Consider the following 17,708-nt stretch of genomic DNA (forward strand, 5'->3'; position numbering starts at 1 on the left):
TACCAATATATAAATGTATGTATGTATGTATGTTTGCATGTTCGCCTAAAACTTTTGACAGAGGCGACGGATTTTTACAAGATTAGTACTGTTTTAAAGGTCCACCTTTCAGACGACAAATATCGAAAAATTGGCAAAAAACATTACTATCCTCGCCTTCTACTGTGCACTTTTCTACGGCGGGGGGGGGGGGTCGCTTTTTTACGCCGATATTTTTGAAAGGCATCTTCTCCTTTCGATCGTCTAGCCTTAATCGGTGGTCGTGACAGCACTTCTTTTTTTTTTTGCTCAACAGACACCTCCAAACACCCGGGCAAGGATGGGCTGAAATTCTAGTATATATATATATATATATATATATATATATATATATATATATATTTAAATAAGGGGGTAGTCACCAACAATGTGTATTTTTAACATTATTTTATTATTCCGTGTCTTGGTTTTTCATTGGGAATTATGTTTAGATCATTGTAATAATGTTTTATATCATTGAAATCGTTTTCAACGCGTTTCAGACGTTCTGTGAAGCGCCCTCTTCAGAATTATTTTCAAAATGTGTTGGAGATGTAAAAATAGTATATATATATATATATATATATATATATATAGTATAAAAAATATAACGCGGAAATTACATAATTGTCAATGCAATAATTTCTTTCAACCTTATGGTATTTTCAAGCATCTAAACCAGACAATTACATTTTTGATACTGAAAAAAGGAAAGAAAAGATCGGGCCTCTACCCTCAAAAAACCAGAGGGGTGGTAGTAGCAATCCACTTAATACCTTTTATAGAGAGGGTGGGAGGGATTTAAAAAAATAAAAATAAAAAATAAAACTAAAAATAAAAATATTAAGACACTTATAAGCGGCAGCTCGATGTAACCATACACACACACACGCAACACATATACACACACCTACACCCACATACACACACACACACGCCTCTAAATATGTACGTTCTTACACGTAAATGCCTTGACACGCGTTTACTAACCTAGGAAGAAAGGGGAGAAAATATACGGATATCGAGAGAAAGAAATAGAACAGCGCGTAATGGAAAAAGAAGAAGAAAAAAAAAGGGGGGGAAAAAAAAAAAAGAGGAGACAGAGATCAACTGCTGCCTGTTATATTAGTCTAGAAACTCTGAGAAAGATAAGGGAAAAAAATGGAGATTATACTCGCGTCCTATAGTTAATTGAGTCATGGAAAGTAAGTCTATTAAAAGATAAATAAAAAAATAAATTAAAATATTATATACAAAGTTTTAAAACTATCTGTATGTTATTATGTTAAAATTAGTTAGAAATAAATATTATCTTATACTACATTTAAATATTGTATTCGTAATATATTAATTTTAAAAATTGAGTCTTATGTAGTTAATATTTTATAAATTGTCATGTAATTAATTTTATTGGTGGTTATAGCGGTCGTTGTAATTAATATTTCACTTCTTGATTGATTAAGAAGTAGAAAATTGCAATATTAGCCGCCCCCAATTCGATAGGACGTATCTAGTTTCGGTTAATATATACTTTTATTCACTCGTACACAAAAGTACTTTCATGCATGCATAAAGAAATAAATAAAATAATTATATTTTACGTTGATTTGTATCAAATCTAATAATGTCTAGTTTTAGTATTTGATCTTTTTGACTTAACTCAGTTTAATAACTAATGTATTATCTGCAGAGAAAAATTATTTTCTTAAAGCTATCTCATTTATTTATAAGTAATTTGGATAAAACAGGTACTTCGGGAAAAAGTACACACAACTTAGATTTCGGACAACAAATCACCAAGTAGTTATTATCGAGTATATACCGGACAGCACTATAATTGCCAGTGGGGTAAGGTGGGAGGGTTTATCGTGAATAATCTAGTGGTGTTAGATTCGGTGTCTTTACCATTATAGAATTATCTGTTCGTCGGATCTGGAGTTATTGGTTATTTTAAATTTACATTTACATCTGGCCATCAGTTCATCTCGTTTGTTTAGGAGATTATTGTGTTCGTACTTCAAGATTCTTATTTTTTCCTCGAGGCATAAACTGCATCTCTGCCTAAAGCCGTTTGGAACGTCCGAATGACATAGGATTGACCATGAAATCACTGGGGATCGATTCTCATTTGGTGAATTTACTTTTTAATAGACATTTCAAAATGGGAGGCGTGAATTATTCTACCCCCTGTCTTTCCAAGCTTATAACTACCCGAAAAATGTAATTCAAGCTCTAATTTTTTTTTTTCAATTAAAGGAGCAAGGACCAAGGTTTCATAAAAAACAACAAAAGAAAAAACAAACAACGTGGTTTAAAAAAAAAGGTTTTAAACTTCGAACTTTACAGGTAAATTTCTAAAAAACACTACTCTTTTTGTTTTAAATTTTAATATATTACTTATTGACCTTTTCTCTTCAATTTGTGATATATAAAACTTTGGTGTGTAAATTAATTATTTACTTTTTACTAGACACTTGAAAATGGGGGGGCGTGAATTAAAAAAAAAACGTTTGTCTAAAATATTATATTCGATTTATTGGAAAGAGCATAAAATTTCACATTGACCCTGAAAATATAAATATAAAAATAGAATCAATAGAAAAATTTTGATAGATTTTTAAAGTTTAAAAATTGAAAAATATTGAGTTCGTAAAATTCATTACTGTTTTTTAAAAAATAAAAAAAATATTTCTATTACTTTTAAAACAACTTTAATAGTTTATTTTGGAAGTATAATCCATAAAGAAAATAAACAACCAACTTTTAAAAGAGAAATGTCGAGATTTTTATATTTTATTCGCCGTTTCGTGATAGTGGTGTAAAAAATTCCTACAAAAATTCTGATACATCTACTAGATTGGAGTGTTTATTCATTGTAAACGTACCCGACAACCTATAAATGTCGACATTTCCAATGTGAATGGTAAGCTGGACTTATGTAAAAAATAACAAAAAGATATACCAAACTGACTTTTTCGTTTAAAAATGGAATTATTTCCCTTTCGTTATTAACTTTTTTTTTTTTTAATTTTTTTAATAAATATTTTGTGTTTTATATACATAAAATACAATTGTTGAATGTTACTGTTTTGATTATATTCGTTTGGGGGGGTGCACAATTAAAAAATTAAGAAAGATTAAAACGAAGCGAAATTTAAGTTTCCGTTCCATTTTTACAACAACCGTAAAACAGTGCATACTCAGCAAGTTTTATCGTAATTTATAAGCATATTGAAACACTAAATCAACATTTTATTTATTTTTTTGCATAATTAATGATGGAAGTATTTTTCTGTTTATTTTCTTAACATCTGTTAAAAAAAAATAAATAATTTGTACATTCTCTTGAAAAAAAGAATCAAACTTTTCTCTACTTTCACATGTGTTCCATTTTAACAAACTGAGCCACAGCAACGCATGGCCGGGTACAGCTATTATATATATATATATATATATATATATATATATATATATATACTAGGATGGGTGCCCGGCGTTGCCCGGGTGTTTGGAGGTGGATGTTGAACAAAAAAAAAAAGTGGTGATAGGAAGGCAGGCTCGAACCCGTATTGCGAAGGAGGAAAAGAACGGAGAAAACATGACGTCTTTGCTGTTACGACCACCACCAAACTGAAAGTGACATAGGTTTAAATTAAGGTTAGACAATCGAAAAGAGGGGATGAAATTTCGAGTCTGTAGACTGAAAATTGACAGAGTTATTGTGTAGGGAAATGTACACAGACAGACCCACAGACAGACAGACAATTTCACTTTTATAGATATATAGATTACTAGCATGGGTGGTAGTAGGAAGGCAGGCTTGAACCCGTACTGCGAAGGAGGATAAGAACGGGAAAAAAACGTGACGTCTTTGCTGTTGTGACCACCACCAAACTGGAAGTGACATAGGCTAAAATTAAGGCTAGGAAATCGAAAAGAGGGAATGGCTTTTGAAAATATCGGAGAAAATAGCGCCCCCTCCCTGTAGAAAAGTGCTCAGTTGAGGGTAAAGAAATTAATGTTTTTAGCCAATTTTTTGATATTTGTCGTCTGAAGGGCCGAGCTTCAACATAGTACTTATCTCGTGAAAATCCGTCGGTTCTGTCGAAAGCTTTAGGCAAACATACATACATACATTTATATATCGGTAGCTCAAATTTTCGACCCAAACCGATTATAAAGCTTGCCCTATCTGAATAAGCTTTATGTAAAATTTCAAATGTTTCGACCATAAATTGTCTGAGTAATTTGGTAGAGATCACAGAGGTAATTTTTTTTTTAAATTTGATCCCTATTATGACCCGTTAACATTTATTATTTTGGGCGCAAATCAAGTTATTAAGTAAGATCCATATCCAAGGAACCTATATCTAAAATTTCAAGTGTTTAGACCCAAAATTGGCGGAGGAGTTTGGTAGAGTTCTCAAAAGTTGAATTGTTGAACTTTGACCCCTTAACAATCGAATTTCTGGCCGAAAACGGATTACATAGATTTTCCCAGACTTAATACCCTGTATATCAAATTTCGAGTCTGTAGACTGAAAATTGACAGAGTTATTGCCTAGGGAAATGTACATAGACAGACACACATGCACACACACACACGCAGACACACACACGCAGACACACACATACACACACAGACACGTTCACTTTTATAGATATATAGATCGATATACAAATATACATATATATATATATATTTCTATATATAAAATTGACTTTCGTGCATATGTACGTATATGTGTGTGTGTGTGTGTGTGTGTGTAAAACGGTCTCTACAAAATTACTCTGTCAGTTTTTTGTCTACAGATGTAAAACTTGGTACATGGCGTATTTGAACATGTGCAATAAATTTGATTTCTTTTTTTGTTGGAAGAAATTACTGCTGACGGGTAAAAATTGAAAAATTGGAACTTGGATGTGCAAGTCAACTTAATGTGAATTCCCCACACATGCGCAATATACAGTTATATGTTTAATTGCATTGATTTTTAAAGTTATTATATCCATGTGTCCTTAGGTCATATGGTAGTGAATACCACTAGAGAGCTAAATGTTTTGCTTTCGATTCTAGCAGATGCCACTCAATCATTTTTTTTTCAGCTTTGAAATCACTACATTATATAGTACAATTATCAAGAGAGAAATGGCTCTATATTAATAAATTTGAAATCTACATTAATTAAAATATATTTAAGGATATTTTTATTTGATATATAAAATGTTATATCTCTTATATATGTTGGAAGATTATTATTACATTATTTCCATAATTTGCATCTTATCTCCATATATATATATATATATATATATATAATTTGCATCTTATCATATATATATATATATATATATTTGCATCTTATCATATATATATATATAATTATATTTGCATCTTATCATATATATATATATATATATATATATATATATATTTGCATCTTATCATATATATATATATATATATATATATATATATTTGCATCTTATCATATATATATATAATATATATATATATATATTTGCATCTTATCATATATATATATATATATTTGTATCTTATCATATATATATATATATATATATATATATATATATATATATATATATATATATATAGGGTGAACAGAAAGTCCTTGGATTAATTCAAAAGTGGTTTATTAATAGAAAATTACAAAAATATAAATTAAACATGAATGAAAATTATAATTTAGGAAACCAAGAATAAATTCAACTTATTTATTTTCAATGTGATGTCCCTTCCTTTCGATTAGACGTTCAATTCTCTGTCTGAAGTTACCAACCGAGGCATGCAACGTTTCCTGAGGTATTTTAGCCCATTTATTCAGAAGAGATGTCTTCAAAGCATCAACACTTGGATGAGCAACAGAACAGACCTTTGCCTCCAACAAAGACCACATCGAAAAGTCCATGGAATTCAAATCCGGCGATGCAGGAGGCCACATCTCCTTACTCCAGAATCTTGGAAAATAACGTTGGCACCAGTCCTGAGTTTTTCTGGAGGTGTGGGATGGTGCTCCATCTTGTTAGAAGGTGAAAGGCTGATCTTTGAAATGTTCCTTCATCTCTTCAAATGTTGGAACCAAAATATCGTTAATGTACCGATCTGTGTTGATCTTAACCCCCTGCTCCACGAAAATCAGAGGCGACTTCCAAGATTTGGAGACTGCAGCTCACACCATGAGGGAAGACGACTTTTGTCGGCGGAAAACTATTCTCACGGAATCATCAATGTCTGCTGAAGATTTTGCGTAAACTCTGTCGTTCTGATTGTTAACAGTCGCTTCAATTGTGAAGAGTTTTTCATCAGAAAAAACGATCTCTCGCTCTGCCGTGCCAGCCTTCAGTTCTCCAAGAAGAAGCTTTGCTCTTTCAAGTCTCTTGTGCTTTTGGGCAGGTGTGAGGTACTGTCTCTTTCTCATCTTGTAGGGGGACAACTGGAGATCGTTTTTTACGATGGTTCTCATCGAGGCCACGCTCACATTCATGTCTTTAGCGATTTGTCTTGCAGATCTCTTTGGGTTCCTCCTTACCCTCTCGCGGACAGCTTTAATCACCTTCTTTGTTCGAGCAGTGCGAGGTCTTCCACTCCTAGGACGGTCTTCAGATGTACCAAGTTCCTTAAATCTGTTCACAACATGGTACACGGTGGATTAAGCCACTTTCAAGAGCTTAATAATCTCTGAGTTTGTCCTTCCCGTGCAATGAAGCTGAATTATGGCCTCTCGTTTGCTCATTTTTCTGAAAGTTTAAACAAAATTATTTTAATATTTTATTGAAAATAATTAGATCAATAGTTAGACTAAATACTTACTTTATTCGAAAAGAGAAAAAGTGATTTTAACAATATTTAATTTTAAAACTAAAAATGGTCCAAGGACTTTCTGTTCACCCTGTATATATAAATTAATGCAATTAGGCCAGTAATACTCCTCAAGAATATATATATATATATATATATATATATATAAGAACTACCAGACATAATAGATTTACATTTTTCTTTCAAAGATAAAATAGTAAAGAACAAAAACTATACTTTTCTACTTCTGTAATATATAAAATTAAGTCAGTTAAATTTTCAAAGTTAGACAGCAATAGGTTCGATTCTAGTATATTATTAGTTCATTCTTAATAGCAATTTTTTTTTCTTTTATGTTGTCCATGTTGTTGAGAAAAATAAAATGTAATTTAAAAAATTTTTTTTTAAAATATACTTCATCTTGTTCGGAATATTTTAATTTATAATTCGTTTTTTTATATATTTACAAATATATTTTATCATGCTCAGGATTTTTGGCAGGGTGAGGACATGTTCATTTTCAGTAGCATTAAACATTAAAATCTTTACTATCAGCAACAAATGTCATTACTAATAATAGTGACTTATTGCATTATATACAAATGTCACTACTAATAGTAATTACTAATAATAGTGACTTATTGCATTATATACAAATGTCACTACTAATAGTAATTACTAATAATAGTGACTTATTGCATTATATACAAATGTCACTACTAATAGTAATTACTAATAATAGTGACTTATTGCATTATATACAAATGTCACTACTAATAGTAATTACTTATAATAGTGACTTATTGCCAGTGGCGGCTCGTGCATGGAGCTGTGGGACTGCAGCACCCCCAAGTTATTTCTACACAATATTAATGATAAAATTAAAAATAATACGTTTGTTTATTATTTTTATTTTATTTATTTTTTTTTTCTATGTGTACATTATAAAATCATTAACTTTAATGTCGGTATCTCCAAATTCATATAATAACAAAAATAAAACTTGCTTGGAGCTGTGAAATTCACAGTTACACTTTCTTAATGAAATTCTCTTGTATGCATGCGCGGATTAGACGCTTTAGGCAGCCGATGAAAGCCTCTTGAGGAACTGCCGCTTGGCGCGGCTCCGTGTCGTGAAATTCGTTGTTTACTTAGAGTGTGCGCCTGTATAGATATGATAACATTGTTATTGAAAAAAAAAGGAGGTTTACTTATATTTTTTAAAATTATTATTAAAATCTGCACATAACGTTTTCTTGTACATAAAATATTGTGCTATTTTTTTTTAAATACGCACACTTTTAGCGTTGCGATTTAAGTCGGTAGCAGACGGAAATATATAATATGCAGAAACTGTTTATTTTTATTTACTAAAAGTATTCGGGAATTTAGCAGTGAAGCTAACACGCGGCCAAGGGTAAAAACCAAATATACAATAAATAAATCTTACCATAAAAATAAAGTTACTTTTCCATCTACCTGCCTTTTTGTTTGTTTCTTTAAAGTAGTTTTAAATGCTATTTATTTTGCAACAACTAAACTTTACAAAAAAAAACTGTTTACATTTTTTCCTAGAAGCAAAAAAGCGAAGAAACAGTTTATGTTGAAAATACATTTTAGTTAGAAATGTTTTAGATATAAAAAAAATTAGCATTTATTTGCCTCCGACAAGGACAATGTTAGAAGTTTTACACTTTGAAAAATGGATTTTTTACACAAGATTTTTTAATTAAAATGTGTTTGTAAGTAAAAAAAAACACAGTTTTTTTATAATTATGCATTTTTAAACTTTACATTGAATATGTTAGTAGATGGGTCAGATAATACGCATTAAAAAAAAGTAATTAGAAATCCTTCTGGACTGAGACAATTTTAATTTTTTGTTTTTTGGGGAAGAAAGCTACATTATAATTCGATGTTTTATAATGCTTATATATGACATCCTATTTTCTTATAATAAATCTCCACTTCATGTCGATCTTTACCGGCATGGGAAGGTCAGTAAATAGCCAAGTTTGTTCTTTTTATATAAAAAGCAAGTTGTTAAAAGATTTGTAAATAAAATTTTGTATCTTTAAATATTTTTGTTTGTTTGCTCACTATATAAAAATGTAAACTTTTTTATTTTGCATTTTATTTACAAATACGTTTTGTTATAAATTCATCTTTAAAAATAAATTTTGTAATTTCTGTTATTAAATAAAAGGCTATTTTCAAATAGTAAACTCCTAAATTAACCCTCGTAGGGAGGCAGGTAAATTTCAAAGTTTGTCTTTTTTGTTTTTATAAAAAATAAGTTATTTTTAAAAATGTTTTTCGTTTGTTTGCAAAAAGAAAAACGCAAACTTTTATTTAATCTGAAAAGTTTAAAAGGAATAAATATATATATTATTTTTATTCTGTAAAGTGTACATAATTTAAAAAAAATCTTTTTAATAAAAAAGTTTTTGCGTATTATCCATTTCTGATTGATTATTTGTCTTTGTTATATATTTGAATATTTATTTGGATGTTTGTTTATTATTTGATGAAATATTTACTTATATATTCGAATTCCTTTACACGATATTAAAAAAATACGTAAAATTTTTGAAGCAGCACCCCCCACTAATCTCAGGCACGAGCCGCCACTGCTTATTGCATTATATACAAATGTCACTACTAATAGTAATTACTAATAATAGTGACTTGTTGCATTCGGTGCTAATAAAAAATACTCATAGAATATTTTCGCTGTTCAAACAGATATGCAAAAATGTGTGATTCTCTGGAAGCTTTTCCATTGCCATAACATGTCACATTATACAATGTCTAAAGTTATTTTATCTTAACATACTGATTATGGAAAAGTGCAAATGGCGTCATGGTTGTTCGATATGATTCCATTTTATCTAAGAACAAATTCTCTGTCTATTTTTATCTTCTAAAATAAAAACAGCATTATTTACTTCTTGACCATTTAAAAGTATACAGGATGTTTTCAGCATTTAAAAGGTCGAATCTCTATTGAACTTCTTGAAAGCTTTTTCTATCGGAAACAATAACCCTTTAAAATGTCGCCTGTAAAACTCATTCAGGTTTTGAATTATATTTACACTTATAGAAGCAAAATATGAAAAAATGCTTTTTGATTACAACAAACGAAATATTTTCGTTTTATAAAAATAAATAAATAAAAACCGAAGATTTCCTCATTAGAAAACCACGGTCATCCACATCTGAATAAATTTATCTTATCATTATCTGTTTATGTGCGTCTGCTTTTCGCCTCTATGTAATTTATAGTTTGCATTCGAAAGATCTTAACCCAAGTCTGGTTTTAACGTTTGCCAAAATAAAATGAAAGAAACGAAATCTAAAAAGAAATTTAAAAAATGCTATAAAAAGAAAAAAATGTTTTTTTGTATTTTTAATTATTTTTCTCTACACCCTTCCCTTCCACTCTGACTATATTTCTCCACTCTGACTATGACGGTAGAGAAAGTTACAAATAATAAAATCAATATATTTTTTGTCTTTCTAGTATATCCTAAGCCAATGAGTTGTTTGAAACAACAAGTGCTTGTCAGTCGATGACCGGGCAAAACCTACCAAACAAAACTCTATTAAAATAATTGAAACACGAAAAATAAATGACATTGTAAAAGTAAATAAAATCGTTGAATATTTTTTAAATAATTACCAATAATAATTATTTTTCTTTGCAAAATGTTTTTATTTTATTATAAAACATTTTTCAGTTCTTTCTGAATAGTAAATATTTAGGTAAATTAGAAGAATAGCCGACAACAAAGTCAACTGCAAACGGTGTTTAATCAGATTCAGTTACTGATCATAAAAAACTGTCCAACAATTTAAATTGTTGGATAAAAGCACAGAATAGTTAACAAAGCGTTCCCTCTATGTTAAGAATTGCTTTCTAAATAATCCGCAGCTTACTGACCGTGCTGAAATAATAAAGTTATTATTTAGAAAGTCGTCCTTAATATGTTAATTGTTAACTATTCTGTACTTTCATCTTACAATTTTGGAAATTGTAACACTTGCCAGAAGTTATATTACTTATGAAGTTTAATATCAGGAACGGAATTTAATTAAACACCGTTTGCTGCTAACTTTGAATCAAGTACTTTTCTGGTTTGCCAATATTTTCGAAATTATCGGTGCTTTTATTTTGTTTTTGTTTGTTTATGTTTTTCCCCAATTTGCAATTATAACTTTTTTTTGTGAAAGAAAAGTAGCTATTATTAGTGCTCTGAGTACTCTTGCATACAAGTAGGAATAGTGTTAAAAATGACGACGTTATTATTTTAAAAAAACTTTTCTCTATTGAGGACACACACTCCTTGAAAAAAAATTTAACTACATAGTTTTTCGTCCAATATTGGTAAGTGGCCTCTTAGCAGCTTGTAAAAATTACAGAAACCAAATGAAACAAGCATAATAAATACCAGTCCTGCATGGTGGTGAATTAGTTCAGCTGTCATTTGTTTTCAGTTATTCTGCAGTGTGGCTCTTAGCTTGGCTGTTACGGTGATAAATTATGAGGAATAGTCAAAGAGAGAGAAAAATAAAGTGATGCAAACAATTAAGCTTTATATTCCTCATCTCTCTTTCCCCAAATACTTTTCACACTGATTTGTTAAAAGATTCAGTCGAACTAGCAGAAAGTATTCTCATTAATTAGCACTAATTAAAAAAAAAAAAAAAGAAGAAAGAAAAGAAAAGCTCCCACTCCTACCTACCAATGTAAATGCCTAGTACAAAAATATTTAATTTTTGGGGGGCGGGGTAGCCTTATTTTAAATTGAGGTATGGGAGCTTAACCTGCAAATCTGGAACGGTCCTAATTTCCCATTGTCAAATGCCATTTTTACCTATTTATTCACTTTTACCATTTTTTCCGGTGCCATTTTTACTGTGCCATTTTTACCTAAATTCGGACTAACTAGAACTGTTTGTTGAATAGTGAAGAATGAGATTAAGCCTAAAAGTTCAGAAGCGTAACTTTTAAGAAAGTTAAGCAAAAAATAAATAAATAAATAAGGTATATGCTTGGAGGGAAGTGATCCGCACAGTAAAAGAGAAACAAATGAAAAGCTTGATGATAAAAAGATTAAACAACAGAAGCTAAGGAATCAGTGGCGGCTCGTGCATGGAGCTGTGGGACTGCAGCACCCCCAAGTTATTTTTACACAATATTAATGATAAAATTAAAAATAATACGTTTGTTTGTTTTTTTGTTTGTTTATTATTATTACTATAATTATTATTATTATTATTATTATTTTTTTATTTTTTATTTATTTATTTTTTTTTTTTTCTATGTGTACATTATAAAATCATTAACTTTAATGTCGGTATCTCCAAATTCATATAATAGCAAAAATAAAACTTGCTTGGAGCTGTGAAATTCACAGTTACACCTTCTTAATGAAATTCTCTTGTACGCATGCGCGGATTAGACGCTTTAGGCAGCCGATGAAAGCCTCTTAAGGAACTGTCGCTTGGCGCAGTTCCATGTTGTGAAATTCGTTGTTTGCTTAGAGTGTGCGCCTGTATAGATATGATAACATTGTTATTGAAAAAAAAAGGAGGTTTACTTATATTTTTTAAAATTATTATTAAAATCTGCACATAACGTTTTCTTGTACATAAAATATTGTGCTATTTTTTTTTAAATATGCACACTTTTAGCGTTGCGATTTAAGTCGGTAGCAGACGGAAATATATAATATGCAGAAACTGTTTATTTTTATTTACTAAAAGTATTCGGGAATTTAGCAGTGAAGCTAACACGCGGCCAAGGGTAAAAACCAAATATACAATAAATAAATCTTACCATAAAAATAAAGTTACTTTTCCATCTACCTGCCTTTTTGTTTGTTTCTTTAAAGTAGTTTTAAATGCTATTTATTTTGCAACATTAGTTGTTGCAAAAAAAAACTGTTTACATGTTTCCTAGAAGCGAAGAAACAGTTTATGTTGAAAATACATTTTAGTTAGAAATCTTTTTAACGTGTATGTTTTAGATATAAAAAAATTAGCACTTATTTACCTTCGACAAGGACAATGTTAGAAGTTTTACACTTTGAAAAATGGACTTTTTACACAAGATTTTTTAATTAAAATGTGTTTGTAAGTAAAAAAAACACACAGTTTTTTATAATTATGCATTTTTAAACTTTACATTGAATTTGTTAGTAGATGGGTCAGATAATACGCATTAAAAAAAGTAATTAGAAATCCTTCTGGACTGAGACAATTTTAATTTTTTGTTTTTTGGGGAAGAAAGCTACATTAAAATTCGATGTTTTATAATATGACATCCTATTTTCTTATAATAAATCTCCACTTCATGTCGATCTTTACCGGCATGGGAAGGTCAGTAAATAGCCAAGTTTGTTCTTTTTATATAAACAGCAAATTGTTAAAAGATTTGTAAATAAAATTTTATATCTTTAAATATTTTTGTTTGTTTGCTCACTATATAAAAATGTAAACCTTTTTATTTTGCATTTTATTTACAAATACGTTTTTGTTATAAATTTAAAAATAAATTTTGTAAATAAAACGCTATTTTCAAATAGTAAACTCCTAAATTAACCCTCGTAAGGAGGCAGGTAAATTTCAAAGTTTTTCTTTTTTGTTTTTATAAAAAATAAGTTATTTTTAAAAATGTTTTTCGTTTGTTTGCAAAAAAAACCCCAAAAAAAACGCAAACTTTTATTTAATCTGAAAAGTTTAAAAGGAATAAATATATATATTATTTTTATTCTGTAAAGTCTACATAATATAAAAAAATCTTTTTAATAAAAAAGTTTTTGCATATTATCCATTTCTGATTGATTATTTGTCTTTGTTATATATTTGAATATTTATTTGAATGTTTGTTTATTATTTGATTAAATATTTATTTATATATTCGAATTCCTTTACACGATATTAAAAAAATACGTAAAACTTTTGAAGCAGCACCCCCACTAATCTCAGGCACGAGCCGCCACTGTAAGGAATAGAAATACAGCAGCAGAGGAACTGTAATAAGTAATGGATAGAGTTGCCTGGAAAGTATAAGTGTTGGTGTTTGCAGTTTGGTCCTTGGATATTGTGGCCTTGATCTTTTCGCTAGTCCTTACACAGCAGAGACCAAGCTTGTATTGTAGAGTGAGGAAAAGAATTTTGGGATAGTGTTAGAGCTGATTGTACTTTGGGCGGATAATTTTGTAATTGCCGAAAACAGGAAAGATAAGAGCTATGGAGAACCATTGACCGAGTGCCAGGAAAAAGAATAGAATGTGGAACATTCTTATTTGACCATAGCAGCTCAAGGATATGGTGAGCAAAACCTGCAAAGTCGTTTTTGTTATACAAACACAGAAGTTACAAACGTTATAACAGATGTACAAAAAGCAAAAGAGAAAAAAATCATATCAAATCTGGTTAGAAAGAAACGACGAGTGTTCCATAGAAAAGTAGTTTACACCAATAACAATACGACCTCCTGATGGAGAGGTGGGGCACCATTTCAGAGACGCAGCAGAGAAGTAAAGTCTGAAAGTGTGAAGTGGTTCTTCCTAATGATTGTGGTATTAGATTCAAATGTGGACCTGTTATCTGTTAGGTGGTGCATACACATTACTTTCAAGAAAATTTGATCCATATTATTATTATTACTATTATTATTATTACTGTTATTATTATTATTGTTATTATTATTATTGTTGTTGTTGTTATTATTATTATTATTATTAGTCATATTGTAGAGTGTGTGATATATTTGGAAATTCAAATGAGATAATTGATTAAAAGAAAAGATCACTAAAGAAGCATACAATATAAAAATAAAAATATTTCATTCAAAGTTGTTTATTACTTTTATTTTAAGTTTCTTACAGTCACCTGAATACATTTTATCATTTTTTTAATGTATTTTTTTAGAAATGAATCTTTTTTTATTTCTTTCATGTGTTTTCATTCTTCTCACTTTCGATAGAAATTAATAATTGTTTTCCTTCAGTGATTAATTTTTAATCAAATAATTTAAAGCTCTGTACAGAAGTGTTGCCCCAAGTGGTTACAATGCAAAATGAAATAATTCTAAATTGTAATTACATCAAATAAAATGATCAAGATTAACCTGTTCAATCATCTGGGTGTGTGTACACACACACACACACACACACACACACACAGCCTATGAAGTCAAGGATGACTTTATGATTGGGTTCAAGTCTCCCAATCAACAGTAATTATTACTTCCTACACCGATGATTGCATGGTTTTTCTCCACAGTGATCGATCTTTCGCTTGGGCTTCCTTGTTATTTACATCCATCTCAAGTATTTTCAAGGTGTTTTTCAGATACTACTTAAACCTTTTTCGTTGGTTTATGTTGTGGTCTTTTACCCCTATCAATCTCGCCATAAAACAGTTGTTTAGGAAGTCTTTTGTCCTCCATCCTAACCAAGTGTGCAGCGCATCTGATTTTGAATGATTTTCATTTCTATACTATTACTATTAGATCGTTCAAGAACTTACAGTGTCAGGTGAGTCCTTCAGTTAATATTAAGTAGTCTCCAAATACAACTTTGATGAAACCTTTCCAATAACTTGAGATGTCCAAGCCTCTGACTCATATAGCAGCATAGTCATAATGCATGCTTTGTAAACATTTAGCTTTGTTTTTGATGTGATTCCCCGATCTGACCACACACATTTCTCCAGTTTGCCAAAAGCAGAACTGACTTTGGCGGTTCTGTGATTTCTCTCAGCATCAAGAGTATAGTCCTTACTCAGCGTACTACCGAGATATACCGTGACATTTAACTTCTTACCATCAACCAAGATGTTTGGTTCAACATATTACATTCCTATAAGAGGGGAATACATAACATGTGTTTTCTTGAGGCTGATGTTAAGTCAAAAAGCTTTACAAGCCTCTGATAACTTGTCCATAATCATATGTGTGTCCACTTCTGAATGTGAAACAAAATCTGCAGCATCTGCACATAAAAGTTCAAGAACAACGTTCTGAAAAGTTTTCAACTTTGCCTTGAGACGTCTAAGGTTAAAAAGTTTATACATAAAAGTTCAAGAACAACGTTCTGAAAAGTTTTCGACTTTGCATTGAGACGTCTAAGGTTAAAAAGTTTATACATAAAAGTTCAAGAACAACGTTCTGAAAAGTTTTCAACTTTGCATTGAGACGTCTAAGGTTAAAAAGTTTATACATAAAAGTTCAAGAACAACGTTCTGAAAAGTTTTCAACTTTGCCTTGAGACGTCTAAGGTTAAAAAGTTTATACATAAAAGTTCAAGAACAACGTTCTGAAAAGTTTTCAACTTTGCCTTGAGACGTCTAAGGTTAAAAAGTTTATACATAAAAGTTCAAGAACAACGTTCTGAAAAGTTTTCAACTTTGCCTTGAGACGTCTAAGGTTAAAAAGTTTATACATAAAAGTTCAAGAACAACGTTCTGAAAAGTTTTCAACTTTGCGATATATTAGTGATGGGACGATTCCGATTTTTTCCCTGATTCTGTTCTAAACCCTCGATTCTGATAAAAAGTTCTTATTCTGATTCCGATTCTTTAAAAATTGCATTTTTCTTTTCTTTTTCCCCAAAGTTCTGTAAAAATCCCAGTGTAATGTCCATATTTTGTTTGGTAAGACATACATAATACACTTAGGTGAATGTACATTACATAATAAACCTTCTAAATATTTTTCTGGCCCTGTCGGTGGGGCATTAGAATACGCCAGCTGCCCCCCTGCAGAGGGTAAAAGTCCCTCAATGGGGGTCCTGGATATGACCTTAAACTATATCCAGTGGTGAGGCCCCAGCTTGTGGGCTTTGGGGAGTGTGGAGCCACTCTTTAATTACCATTGCTCCCAGGTCCACTCTGACCCGGAGTGGTAGTACCTGTTAGGGTCCCAACTATGGGTTAAATAGAAACCGACGTGAAAACAACAAATATATTCTATTAAAAAAATTTTTCTTGAAAATCTTTGGATTTGGCATTAAATAACCTGAAAAGGGTTGATATGCCATAAAAAAAAAAAAAAAAAAAATATTTTTCTTGTAATTGATTGAAAGTTGTGGGACAACTAAATATTTATATCCTTTTTAAAACAAAAACGATTTGCAGTAATTCGTTTTTGATTCTATTTGAATTTTTCATTAAAAAAAAAATGAATTTTTTCATAGAAAAAAAAAAGAATTTTTTCATAGAACGATGTTAAAAATAATCATCGATTTGAATGCAAAAGAAAAAGACGATTTAGAAGCAGGAAAGTTAACAAAACCCTCTCCTCATCTTAAGAATGATTTTCTTAATAATAATATTACTGATTAAAACTATTTAAAACACGAGAAATATAGGGCAGGTTGTGACTTCTCTCTATCTTAGAATGTTCATATTTTCATCCTAATTTTAAGAATAGGGTCGATTTATAAGATTGATTTGTTTTATTGTAAAAGGAAAAATATGATACAGCTAATAATAATAATAATAACAATAATACTAATGATAATAACTAGCAGGACCTGTAGAAATTCTACAGAGGACTCATTCATATGTAATATATTGATGTTGGCATTCTGTAGAATGGAGAATCTCTCATATAATTGTAACTCTTTTGTTAAAACTGCAGATGTAGTTATCTAAGCTAGCAGAGACGCCCGGCATAGCCTGGTTGTAAAGTACACTTAAAAATGATATTTTAATTCTTGCAGATTTCGTATAAATTATTATAGAGTTAATGTTCTATCGATTTTTATATATTATAAAGTTGTGATTTAAAAAAACAAAAAAGAACAAACAATGACTTGGGTGCATCAGCATAAACCGAAACCAAAACTTATGT

General features: G+C 30.2%; 2 protein-coding genes across 14 annotated transcripts in view; one reads left to right on the plus strand and one right to left on the minus strand.

Annotated features, from left to right (window-relative positions):
• The window catches only part of LOC145254565 (dual specificity calcium/calmodulin-dependent 3',5'-cyclic nucleotide phosphodiesterase 1A-like), a 1,571,136-nt gene that overhangs the window by 909,851 nt on the left and 643,577 nt on the right, over positions 1–17,708 (plus strand). For 7 of the 13 annotated variants that reach the window (XM_080113160.1, XM_080113150.1, XM_080113152.1 and 4 more), the window contains one exon: positions 2,275–2,364. The exons of the other annotated variants lie outside the window; for them this stretch is intronic. In XM_080113160.1, the coding sequence (XP_079969286.1) occupies positions 2,275–2,364 (90 nt within the window). The remainder of the gene's footprint in view (positions 1–2,274; positions 2,365–17,708) is intronic. 13 annotated transcript variants of the gene reach the window in all.
• LOC145254568 (uncharacterized) overlaps positions 5,666–17,708 on the minus strand; it is a 29,168-nt gene continuing 17,125 nt past the window's right edge. Inside the window, exon 2 of the mRNA XM_080113167.1 lies at positions 5,666–6,780. Coding sequence (XP_079969293.1) covers positions 6,213–6,527 — 315 coding nt within the window. The 5' untranslated portion in view covers positions 6,528–6,780 and the 3' untranslated portion in view covers positions 5,666–6,212. The remainder of the gene's footprint in view (positions 6,781–17,708) is intronic.

This window comes from Euprymna scolopes, chromosome 30 (assembly GCF_053919585.1).
Source record: "Euprymna scolopes isolate OS-2025 chromosome 30, ASM5391958v1, whole genome shotgun sequence".
NCBI classification, from domain to species: Eukaryota; Metazoa; Mollusca; class Cephalopoda; order Sepiida; family Sepiolidae; genus Euprymna; species Euprymna scolopes.